Below are 13101 nucleotides of genomic sequence, written 5' to 3'. Positions count from 1 at the left end.
TTAACATAAATAAAAGATAGGGATAAATTCGTGGGACAAAAAATAAGTGTTATTAATACCTTTAAGAAAAATAATGCAACGTAATTCATTATTTTTCCTTTAACATATACATATATATATATTTGAAACATACCCATATATTATGAATGCGTTACTGATTTTTAAAAGTATTAGTACTTTTAAATTTCATCAGTATTAATATATGTTACTGAATATTAGATTCTCACCGAAATCAAGTTACTATAATCAGTTTCTTCCCTTTAACTTAAATACATTGGCCAACATAACTTAATTTTTAACTGTCCTAAAATAAAACTAATTACTTAATTAAGAACTGATTTAAATGTTAGCATTTTACTCGTTCTTTAGAAATGTGTGCATTCTAGCATATCCAAAAGTCAGTTGTAAAATATCGATTCATCGATATCGCACTTGATTTTTTGGCAGTTAATTTCACAGAAATTTTGGGGAAAAGATTCGCTACGTCATTACTATCCATGGCCATATACTACCAGTTTCGCTCCGAAGACTAAAGCATTCAACAAATAAAATTCAGTTATGATAAACCAATTTTTAGAAAAAAAAACTAATGTTCAAACGAAAATATATAGAAGCAAATAATTCATAAACATAACAGTTCTGTCCAATAATTAAACTTACCATAGGATATTAAATAATAACTTAAATATACCGTTCTAGCTTTCATCAACTTCAAGGTATATTACTTGTAACTCAACAACCCTCAGTCCAACAGTTTTGTGATTGCTGTACATTTCTGTAAATCTGTTTTGAAATGACATACAGATGTACTGCAGTTTTGCTTTACAACTGTAATCTTTTACTTAATACTGTATAATTTGGATTTCCACAATTGCCAGGATTTCACTTTTTGGTTTGAATGGCGAGATCCATTATTAACTGCTCTAGGGTCATACTACGCTATATAAAATATCATACAATGGTTTTTTTCTGTAGAATTTTAATTTTTTAACAATTTTTATACTTTTGAGAATTCAAATACTTTTTTGCATATTTTATTTAATTTTCATGTTTTAACTTCTAGTTAATAAAAATTGATTTGTTTTTCAGTTTTCATCACCAACTTATTCCCTAACATATTAAAACTTAAGTTCTCTAACATTCACCTTAACATTTTATATTTAATTTTACAAATAACCTCTATTCAAACTTTCTATTAAGTACAGATTACAATACAGAACAAAATTAAATTAATGACTGGGCTAGTATTAATTTATACCAAAAATAATCTTACTGTATTAGCAGTAGTGTAAATACAATTTCCAGTGATACTAGACATCACTGATTTAGGAGCATCAAGAGGGTGCATTAAGTAGTCCCTGAATAAAACAATAGAAATACAGTAAGTTCATAAAAAATCAATGTACGAATAAGCATTTCATATTTTACCAAGAAATGACCTTGAGACCCAAAATCTGAGACAAAAATTAGGGTTTGAAATAGTATAATGTAAGTGATGTTACTATCTTGGGAGTTAGTAATAGTTATTAATCTGTCATTGGGACACATTAGAAATGATGAGTGATAACAAACAGGGAGACTACATGTTCTATCAGCAGAAATGAGTTGATGACATTAACTTTCCCTCCATCATACCTCTGTTTAATAGAAATTGCTGCTGTAAATGAAAAAGTGTTACACATACTTTACTCAGCCAATACATAGCAAGCTGTGTTACATCTTTGAAAAATTAGAAAACACATCTGGCCATAGCTGTATCACAAACACAATAAATGCCAAGAGCTTGAGCCAGGACTTTGGCTGGTTAATTATTTAAAAAATACATTTATATGCGGTATTCTTTTCTATGAATTTAATTTTATGTAATAGTTATTCCTGTTAACCAATTTGATAACTATCCAATTTTTTTTTATATGCATTTTCCATTCCCATTATAGTCTTCCGTTCTAAATATGAATTGCAAACATAATTTTCTAACAAAATATTGTCTTAAAAAATGTACTTATACCCTTTCAGTTTTTTACTTACTTGAACAATACAAAATTTTGAAATGTACATTATTTTAAGAATTAATTATAAAAAAAGCATATTTTTTTCTACACGAGACACAAGGTTCATGCAAATGCCTAGGTCTGCATGATCCTATTTCTATATAGAGGATATAGCTCCCGACTTCCTAGTAATTGCCCTTTGAGGAGGTTCCAATACGTAAATAAATATTTTTTCCTTCTATTACAATCAATCTCTCTTCATTCAAATTAATAAATGGAAAAATTATCGTATTGAATATGTTTACCAGCATTTTAAGATTGGTAGTAGCCAGATATTATAGGACACCTCATTTGGAGAAATAGGTAAATTTGATAAACCTGTGTAATTGCTGTTCAGTTTTTAAGTTCTAGAGTATGAGGAAGCAATGGTTAGGGTATCGTCAAAGTGGTTTTATGTTTTGCAATTAACACTGGCTGATATTTTTATGGTGTACAGAATCACAAAGTTCTTAATGAGTATTTATTAACTGTGACCTCTAGTATATTTGTGATAGCAACACCACAGTAATAAGTTCACAGATTAATCAATTTTGGCTATTTTTTGTGCACATCTTCTATTTGTTTAACCCCAACAGCATCATCTCCAAACCCACTTGTTAAATCACATTTATCATTTCACCTAAGTAAAGAAAATTGAATAGCACTACTACTTAACATCTTCTGTCAACAGACACAAAATTATAAAAGTGGTTAACATATATAGAGTTCAATGTAGAGACTAATTTTACAACTACGCTTTTCCCTCAGTTTTGTTTCTTTCTGCTTATGGCGACACTGCTCGACCACACCATTGTTCTCAGAGTAACAAGGTTGAATTCTTTGTTTATCCCATAACTGGTGTATATTATTGTATAATTTTTACATAAATTTATTCAGTGTTTTGTTACTAAATCACCTTTTTTACACTTCAAACAAAATAATGGATAGAACTCCAAGAAAACATTCTCAACATTTTTTTCTTCAGAAATTACAATAAAAAATAACTTTAGCTCAAGTACTATGAACAGACCCATAGGGTTGGTCTAGCAGTGAATGCATCTTCACAAATTAGCTGATTTCGAAGTCGAGAGTTCGAATGTTCAAATCATAGTAAAGGTAAACTTTTATATCGATTTGAATACTAGATTGTGGATACCGGTGTTGTTTGATGGTTGGATTTCAGTTAACCACAAACCTCAGAAATAGTTGAACTGAAGCTGTACAAACCTACACTTCACTTACACTCATTCATATCATCCTCTGAAGTAATACCTGATGGTGATTCCTGGAGGCTAAACAGGAAAAAAAGATACCATGAAAAATATTTGAAAATTCATAATTTTCACTTTAAAGGCAAACAAAAAGAAAAAAATCTGAACAAAGAAAAAAATCCTCATTTCATGTTAAGGTATCTCTGAATAAAAGGTAAGTTGACCCTATCCTATCAGCTGTCAACTTAATGAGAGTAAACAGTCAGTGGAGCAATGGTACATGTGACAACTGCTTTAAAGAATTTTACTACCCAATAAAAATGTTACTAATAATAATAGGTAAAGAAGTGTATGTCAGTAAAGAAAATCAAAAGTACAGTAAAAAAAAGACTAGAGTTGTTTTCTGTCAAGCAATACTTTTATACATGCAAACAAACAAAAAGAGACCAAATGCAAAATTGTCACAAACGCACGTCCAACAACTAGTTAAATCCCTTGAAATGAAGGCTCTTTTACATCTGAAGACCCTGGTTTATTAGTGCCAGTGCATAGTACATCAAAATTCTGTACGCAAAATTTCAAAAATTATTTAATGAGAAACTGTTTCAAAATGATTTGGCAATATGTCACATTATCGAAATATGAAGAAATATTCAAGTGCTCCAGTGTACTGGAATATTCAGTGTTCCAATGACCAAGAAGCAGTTCCCACAAAATTAATTCAATCTAAAATCAATTTTTTGACAAAAAAAATTGTAAAAAATTAACCATATCATATATGCTGAACCCCCCATAATTAAATCAGCATTATAGGTATGATTTCATGAAGAAATAAAAAAATGATATAGCACTACCTGAAACTAAACCAAATTGTTAATATGAAGTAATTAAAAATATATATTTATAATTAATTTATTACAAACTGTACATGTGTAAAAATTTAATTAAACAACTGTGTTTGGACTAATCTGCATGCTACTAAATATTTATCATAAGTTTATATTATAATCATTTTAACAGAATAGTTATTTCTGATATTATGAACATTTCAAAACCAAACCAATTATTAATCTAATTCAATCTGTTTAGGAGATACAGTATGTTTTTATACATTTTTATAATTGTACAGATATAAAGAAATTCAAGGAAAATGTAAGCAAAAATATAAATGAAATGCTAATCTCAGATAGAAGAAGCAGCTACAGTGTAGCTCTTACATAGTTTCAAAAAATGAAAGAATACCTTTAAGAGAATGAACTGTACTGCTTGTCATTAAATTTACCAAACAACAATTTCTAAGAGATGTAAGAGATATAGTAAAAAAACAACCTAAACAAAACATATGTATCTGGTATGTTGTTGGACAATTTCTCCCTTGTTTAAATGTCCTAGATACAATAGTACATTGAAACGTGTATGGAAGGTACATAAAATAACACATATGCTTAACATGTGAGCAGCATAGTACATACCAAAATCACTGTAGTCTCAATGAGCAAGTTCCAACTATCAGATTAAAAATGAGTCATGTATTCAGTCAATGTGTAAAACCAGTTGCTTTGTATACTTTTACTTGATACATATAAATGAAATTTAAAAGAACTTACCTGTATTTTTTTCAGCAATACCTGTTACAGTACATAACAAATTTATAACATCACAATCATTTATACAAAGGCGAGTCAAAAATTATCTACAATTTTGCCATAACACATCTTCAAGATAGTCACCGTCTCCTGCGCATGTGTGCTTAGAGTTGGTAGGACTGCAGTTACACGTATGAAATTTGATCCTGATTGCATCATCTGCTTTCTGACTATTACAGTGTAAACATGTTCACTACGATAGCAGTTTGTACCAAGAAGGAACAATGAACAGTGAGTGATCCGATTTCTCTGGTGAAATAAATTCATCACAATAGAGGGACAGATCAGTATTTTATCACATATCAGTATTTTTTCATGATCAAGAAGTTAAAAATGGCCGAATAAGTATGACGCATGAAGAGGAAGCAGGACGCCAGTCAGCCGCCACAAAAGATGAAAAGATTTAGCAAGCTTGAGAGGTTCTGGTGAACAGGTAAGTTACCATCAATGAGGTAGTCTTCTCTGAACATCAGTCATGGTTCTGTCCATCAAATCATCCACAATAAGCTCAATCTCCATTAAGTTTATTGTTGAAGAGAATGTTACATGATGTCTGCCCTCACATGGCTCATCACACTGTTCAGATCATAAAGTTGAATTTTATGGTACTGCAACACCCTCCCTTCAGCCCAGATCTTGCTCCTCCAAATTTCATCTGTTTGGGCTTCTCAAGGATGCTCTGCTAGGTCATCAATTTTCTACACTTAATGTGCAGGAAGCAGTGCAAAACTGGCTTCGGGACAAAACCAAAAACCTTCTTCCTGGAAGGAATACTCAAGCTTATGGATCGCTGGACCAAGTAGATTGATAAGGAAGGTGACTGTGTAAGAAAATTAATTAAGGTTGAACCCCCTACCTTTGTGTAAAATAAATTGTAGAACGAAAATATTGTAAATAATTCTTGACTCACTTCCATAAATTATTATCAATATTATATTTTTGGAAAATATTAAATGCACACTAATTTTTGTTTCCTAACATGCAATACATGATTTGAATCTGTTTTTTGATGCTGAAAACAAATATGAATCTTTCTATCACCCACCATTTTTGAAAAATTTTTAAATTGTAATTAAAGGATTTTTTCATTTTTCAACATATAATTAGCATTTTAAGCTCCTACATTGTCTTTTGTTAGCTCATTTTTATTGTTTAACTTTGTTAACATAATTTGTAAGCTATAAATAAGCAATACTACATAAACAATTAAATTATATCATAGTCACATATGACATCACACCTAATACTGAAGAGTGAGCCTTCATGGACAAGATTAATCATATCTGTGCAGGTCAAAACATGTAGCTGAAAATACAGCTGTGTTGTTTGTATTAAACACTGGATTTAGGAATGAATTAATTTTGTTCAGTCTTATTGCTGTCTTAATTTTGTTAACAGTGCAGTGTCATAATGCCTCAAAATTGTAAATGATGTTTATGCCTTTTGTTATGTATGTAGTGAGTTTACCATAAAATCAAGTAGAAAAACATTACACCTTTAATCAAAAAAGTATATCAATTGTACTTTCAGTGTAAAATTGGTGATCAGGATAAGACATGAGCCCCCCACATAATATGCACAAATTGTTCTGTATATTTAAGAGGATGGCTGAAAGGTACACAGAAGGCTTTGCCATTTGGTAAACCTATGGTTTGGTGCAAACCAAAGGATCATGTAACCGATTGTTACTTTTGTTTAAAAAGTGTCTGGAATTTCTAAAAAATTTAAACAAACTGTAAAATATCCTTCATTGTAATCTGCAATCAGGTTTGTACCTCACAGTGAAATTATTCCAGTTCCTGATCCACCTGTGAATGTACGTTTCAAAAGCAGTGATGAAAAATCAGGCAGTACTGAAGAAGATAACAATGATTTTGATCTTGAATTATCTTCCAATAACCCACATTTTATACCACAAGGTGAATTAAATGACGGTTAGGGATTTAAATTTATCAAAAAATCAAGCTGAATTGTTAGGATCAAGACGGCAAGGTTGGGATTTACTTAAAAAAAAAATACAAAAATTTTGGGCTTTTGAAGCCAACAAAAAGAACTTTTTCGGTACTTTATTGATGAAAATAATTCGGTTTATTGCACAAATATTGATGAGCTTATGTTGCACTTAGGACAAGTTCAAAAACGTGAGAACTGGCGCTTTTTCATAGATTCGTCCAGGAATAGTTTAAAAGCGGTTCTACTTCACAATGGTAACAAATATCCTTTGATACCAATCTCTTATCGTTAAGAGAGATATGATGTAATGAAAGACGTTCTTGTAAAAATATAGTTGGTACATATGCAGTGACTTGAAAGTTATAGCTATTTTGTTAGGCATGAAGTTAGGGTATATAATAAGTACATGTGTTTTCTTTGCGAATGGGACAGCCGAGCTAGGGATAAACATAATGTTTATCCCTACATTATGTTACCAAAAAATGGAAGAAATGAGACAACTCCAAATGGAAAAAATATTATTCATGAGCCCAAAGAAATTCTTTATACTCTTAAATAATATTCTTAAATATTCTTTGAACCCAAAGAAATATTTTTACTCCCTCTCCATATCAAGCTAGAACTAACGAATGATTTTGCAAAAGCAATGAAGAAGGACAGTCCTGGATTTTTATACATCAGGCAGAAATTTCCGAATTTAACTGAAAGAAAAATTAAAGAAGGAATATTTATTGGTCCTCAGTTAAGAGAGTTAGTCAAAGATGATGAATTTAACTCAATGTTAAATAATGTATTAAGTGCAGCTTGGGCTTCATTTAAAGATGTTTGCAAAAATTTTCTCGGCAAACAAAAATCCAACAATTACCATGATATTGTTAATGAAATTCTTACTTTATACAGAGCTATGGGATGTAATATGTCTTTGAAAATGCATTTCCTCCACTCACAACAGAATTTTTTTCCTAGAAAGCCTTGGAGATGTAAGTGACAAACACGGCATTTCCACCAAGACGTTTCGGTGATGGAAAGCCACTATAAAGGGAAATGGAATACTAACATGCTAGCAGATTACTGTTTGGCATTAATTGGGATGTGCCTGAGGCTATTTATAAAAGAAAAGCATCAGTGAAATGATTATAAATTATATAATTATAATTAATTAATTTAATTATAATTATAAATTTTACACATTTAACTATATTTTTCCTAATTTTTTTTGACGAGTGATTTATTTAAAAACTAAGGGTGATAGAAAAATTGTATTTACAGATCTGTAATGTATGCAAAAAAGTATTACAAGAATGGTATCACACTTGGAGAAACATTAAAAACATTTTTTTTTGACTATCACTGTAATTTATGTGTTCAGTTAGGGGATTTTCACTAATCCCTGGCAACGCAGACTGTGTTGGGTACTACCAACTCTTCGCCAATACGAAGGTTAGCCACAGCATGTTGAAAAGACTGAGCAGCTCATGGATGGTGTACAAAACTAGCTCCATACTCTCATAGTAATGCTTTTAATGAGTGTCTGAATAAGTTTGTGTTAAAACAATAAGAGCATGAATGTGGAAAGAAACTATGTAGTAATGTAGATAAATAGTTATTTTTCAGATCTTTATAACATTTCTTCTTTGAACTTAATTACTATATCTACTGAAATTAAAACAACAAAAAATAAGTACATATTTAAAATAAATGTAGAAATCAAGATAACAACTGACAGAACAAATAAGTGAAATTTTCTCAGCACCTATAATGTAGACAACCTAAGTTTACACTACTAATTGCAACCTTCCAGTAGTCTTATAAAATATATTTCCCAACCACTACTATGGTAGGTAACATGGCACACTCATGAAGTAACAGAATAAACAGTGAATAAGCAAACTTAGTGTTCATTTCATTTAATGCTCAAATAATTTGTAAATAGTAATGCTTAACCCCAGTTCAAAAAAAACTTTTTCTTAACTTTAACACAATTAAAAAAAAATATCTTTTAGGCTATTGTTGATCTGGAGCCTTTATGGAGCTTTATGAAAAGGGCACCATGCATAAAATTTATACGACCAATATTTTCTGATTATCAACAATAGTTGACAAAAATTATATTTATGACAAAACAATGTTTATAAGATAAAATATTTACTATAATGAAATAATATAGTAATTTAAAAATTATTAAATTAACTTTAAAAAAAGTATATATAATACATTTTTTTTGAAAAAGCACCCAAAAAGTAAAAATCAATACTTTTTCAAATAGTATCTTTTGTCTTTCAAAATAATACTTAAAATTTTCATTTAAGAAGTCTGTACCTCCTAAAAACTCAAAAGCCCTTAATTTGGTGCCAACTTCAAAAAGAAAGATTTTTAAAGAATAAATTATTTTCTTTTTTTTGTAGGGCCTTTTTAAAAAAAAATACATTCTATTTTTTTAAACATTAAAAGACCTGTAAAAATACAGTCTACACCCTTTGTAAAAAATTCAGAATGAGAAATCTTGATAAAAATAGGAAAAATTAATATGGAAAGGGAGTAAAAACAGAAAATGCTACCAAGCATCAGCTAAGGATCTCTGTACATTAAGAATACATTTTTATCCCTATGTTCTAACCAATTTTCTTGATTTTGGAGAAAAATACTTTAAGACAGAATAATTAAAGAACCTTATTTTTTTGAAAATGATTAAAAAATAAAATTTCACATTAAATAATATAAAAAATTACTTTTTAATTACATAAAAAATACAACACATGAGAATAACAATAATATAATTAAATATCAAAATGAAAATTTATATTACTCTTTTAATATATTAAAACTAGTCACAGAGTATTAGTGTACAATAAAAAAATAAGTATAATATTTCATCTGCCTCTCTCAAAATCTCCCCCTCTTGGGGGCAAAATATCCTGTATAATTTAGTTCTGGGGATAACATTTAGCTTTCAATCAATATTCACACAAAACATTTGTAATTCACGTAAAAATATATAAATAAAGATGAAAACGTTTACAGCAGTAAAAATCTGCATTACCACACATTTATTATATTATGAAGTTGGATGAAGAATGGTTTAAATTAATTCACTAACAAATAAAAGAAAAACAGAAAAAAATATAAAATGAATGAGCTGTAAAATTTTAAAGTAGTTTTATATTCTGCATATTTTATTAAGAATCTATTTTATGAATGCCTTCTTTAGCAGTGTACATTGCAAGCAATTAAGTTAGAATTAATGCCTCGAGTAAAATGATTATTAACCTAAAACAGATCAAAAAAATGATCTGTTGGGAAACTTATAAGTGGACATACTAATAGCAATCATGATCTTACGTGAGAGATTTTTTGCAGTGTATAATAATTTTTTTGTAACAGTTATTTGAAGATGTTTATCTTTGTAACCATGGTACTTTGCTACAAATGATATCAGCACAAGTTTTTGCATTTATTTAACCTTAGTCTACGCAAAACTTTATGGACATTTTCTATATTTATGGGAAAATAGATGACTCAAACATTTCATGTCCTTCAAAAGAATATATATATATATATATAAACTCTCATATTAGCATAATTATAAAACTGTAAGAACTGTTATACGATTCCAGGCTAAACATTTTTTCTTTACTTTCTGAATATATTATTCCAAAATAGTAGTAATATCTGTTGTTTTAACTGATACATATGTTCCACCAAGTTTTTATTGATAACATTTTTCTTATCATTTGAACAAAGTGGATGATAGTCAGATGATAGAGTTCCTGCAGATTGTATCTGTTCCTGCATATAAATTTTCACAACTTGACTGTAGAACACTGACATTTCTATATTTATTTGATTTGTTCTGCTTTTAGCAATAGTTGATACTAATAATTAAATGTCTTACTACATTATGTAAAAATTTATAGCATCTAACATGAATTCAACTGTTATGTTTGACCTACATTTATGTTTGTCACATCTCATTTATAAGTATGATGATTTCTACTGCAAATGTAAGTGATGGCAAGCAAAATGTCTGTACATCATATTCTACTTTAATACTATGGTCAATGTACCTGCTGGTTATAAAATACATGCAGTTGAAAATCGGCTTTCAGTCCATAACTGTACATTGAAAAATATATTTTAAAAAGGGTTTAAATAAGATAGGACAACACAAATACTTAGAATTAACAATAATAGAGAGAAAAAAATTACGGCATACTTGATAAGACTTATAAAATAAATGGATACACAAAAGAACCAAACATAATGGAAAAATCTTTTTCCATTATGACCATGATTACGGGTTCAGTATTAAAAATAATATGGGCTATTACACTAATAAATTCTAAATTAGAAATTGCAAATTACTTTCAATAAAAGCACTAGTACTTTTTTACTTTACAAAAATTATACATGGCACAAAAGGATAAAAAAGAAACTGATTAGAGATTCATTAAATAACAAAGAAATAAACACCAGTAATGGACCTGAGAAGTCAACGAGGTTGGATATCCTTGTCACAAAGAGATCTTCTATATTTAAGTTATTAGGGGCAATGTATTTTAAAATGCCCTGAGAATAAAAAACAACTCCATTGAATGTGCCAGTTGATCATATTAATTTTTTTTGGATACTAATATGTTCAATTTACTTTAAAATTAGAATGAATTAAATACAATTAATATTCAAGGTAATAAAAAATAAGTAAATGATTAATATCAAGGCATTTAGTTTACGGCCAAAATAAATTAGCTAGTTTTGGTGTAACAAGGGCAGTAACAATAGTTGATAACAGATTAACACAATGATTATCCAACAAGGGATGACCACTAATCCATTTTATGCCAGGTCCTGGGTGCTCCACAACAACTCCTGTTTTCTTATTAACCCCTGAAAAAAAAAAAGAATCAATATTAAAATACTGAAATCTCATCAGTTTTATAAAAACATTTTTACTATAAGATTGTTGGTTAAATTTTGTTATCCTACCAATTCAATTTGAATTAAACCTTTTTTGTTGAAAAAAAAATTGATCATCAAAAAGAATTATTAGACTTAAGTAAAAAAATCACTTAAATAATATTCCATCAACAACCCACAGATATCAAATAATTGTTCATACTTTATTAGTTAATTTTATACATTTCAGAAGAGAAAAGTTTTAATGACTGTACTCAGGGTGTAGTGGAAAAATTATTTTTTTCACTTTCAATTTTTTATTTTTTTTTCAGTTCAATTTTTTTTTTAATTTATTTTTTGAGAAAATATTAAAGAAAAACCATCAAATGACGTAATCCCAACTGATGTCAACAGTTGTGACGGTTAATAAAATCTGTTGCGGTAAGTAATGTTGCGCTGTAATGTAATTGTCAGCAACTGTTTCATAGATGGAACTTCTGTGTGTAGTCAAGAAATTCAAATGGCCAGCTCTTAGAAGAGACCAGTTAGAAGTTACAGAGCAGCCAGATGCGGTTTAATCCAATTTGATGACAATACCATTGATTGATTAATTGTGTAAAAAATATAGATTGGCTACATTTTGACTGCACCTGTCATTGCAACTTTTCAAGGCACTATAGGGTATGGGAATGTTTAAATGTTGAATGATCCCATTAATTCTAAGTTGGGTTGTGATTGTACACAAGTTACAACAAGACACTACACTCAATAAAGCTGTAAGCAATCTTGGCAAATCTTTGTGAAAGGCTAAGTATATGTTGCTCTAAGTCGAGTGAAGAGCTTAGAAAGATTAGCTTTGTGTGATTTGGAGTCTAACAAAATATAAAACACATGGTAACAAATAGCTGGCAGAGATTCACAAATTACTAGCGTTACCTAGATGATGTGATTTTTTTTATTAAAACGACATTCTTTTTATGTTTATATGGATATTAACTCAACCATAAACACTCATGTATACCTTTCAAACTCCATGATCAAAAGCTAACATCTAGGTGTTTTTTGGCTTTTGTTGAATTTTTAAAAAAGTTCAAAACAAATTTTGATGAAATTTAAGCGACACCAAAAAAAGATTCCTTTAAAAAAAGATTCAAATATGATTTAGCCATTATAAAATTAAATGTAGATGTTACCAAAAAATATAAACACCAATATGAGAACATTTTCTTTTTTGAATTATGTTGAAAAATAATATGAATAATATTGGAAATAATAATTAAAATATTGCAAATAATCAAATATAATTTACAGTAAGATAGAAATAGCGATAGGGGCATCTTAGATGAAATTTATGAATTTCCAAACTTG

The 13101-nt window shown here is 29.2% G+C and overlaps 1 protein-coding gene across 4 annotated transcripts in view; it reads right to left on the bottom strand.

The window, feature by feature from the left end:
- Positions 1-9553: 9553 nt before the first annotated feature.
- The window catches only part of LOC142323813 (transmembrane protein 19), a 28341-nt gene continuing 24793 nt past the window's right edge, over positions 9554-13101 (bottom strand). For all 4 annotated transcript variants that reach the window (XM_075364055.1, XM_075364058.1, XM_075364056.1 and 1 more), the window contains one exon: positions 9554-11724. In XM_075364055.1, coding sequence (XP_075220170.1) covers positions 11567-11724 — 158 coding nt within the window. In that variant the 3' untranslated portion in view covers positions 9554-11566. The remainder of the gene's footprint in view (positions 11725-13101) is intronic.

The sequence above is a fragment of the Lycorma delicatula genome, chromosome 4 (assembly GCF_047948215.1).
Source record: "Lycorma delicatula isolate Av1 chromosome 4, ASM4794821v1, whole genome shotgun sequence".
NCBI classification, from domain to species: Eukaryota; Metazoa; Arthropoda; class Insecta; order Hemiptera; family Fulgoridae; genus Lycorma; species Lycorma delicatula.
The sequence above is the reverse complement of the archived record's forward strand: the minus strand, read 5'-3'. Positions and strand labels throughout refer to the sequence as shown.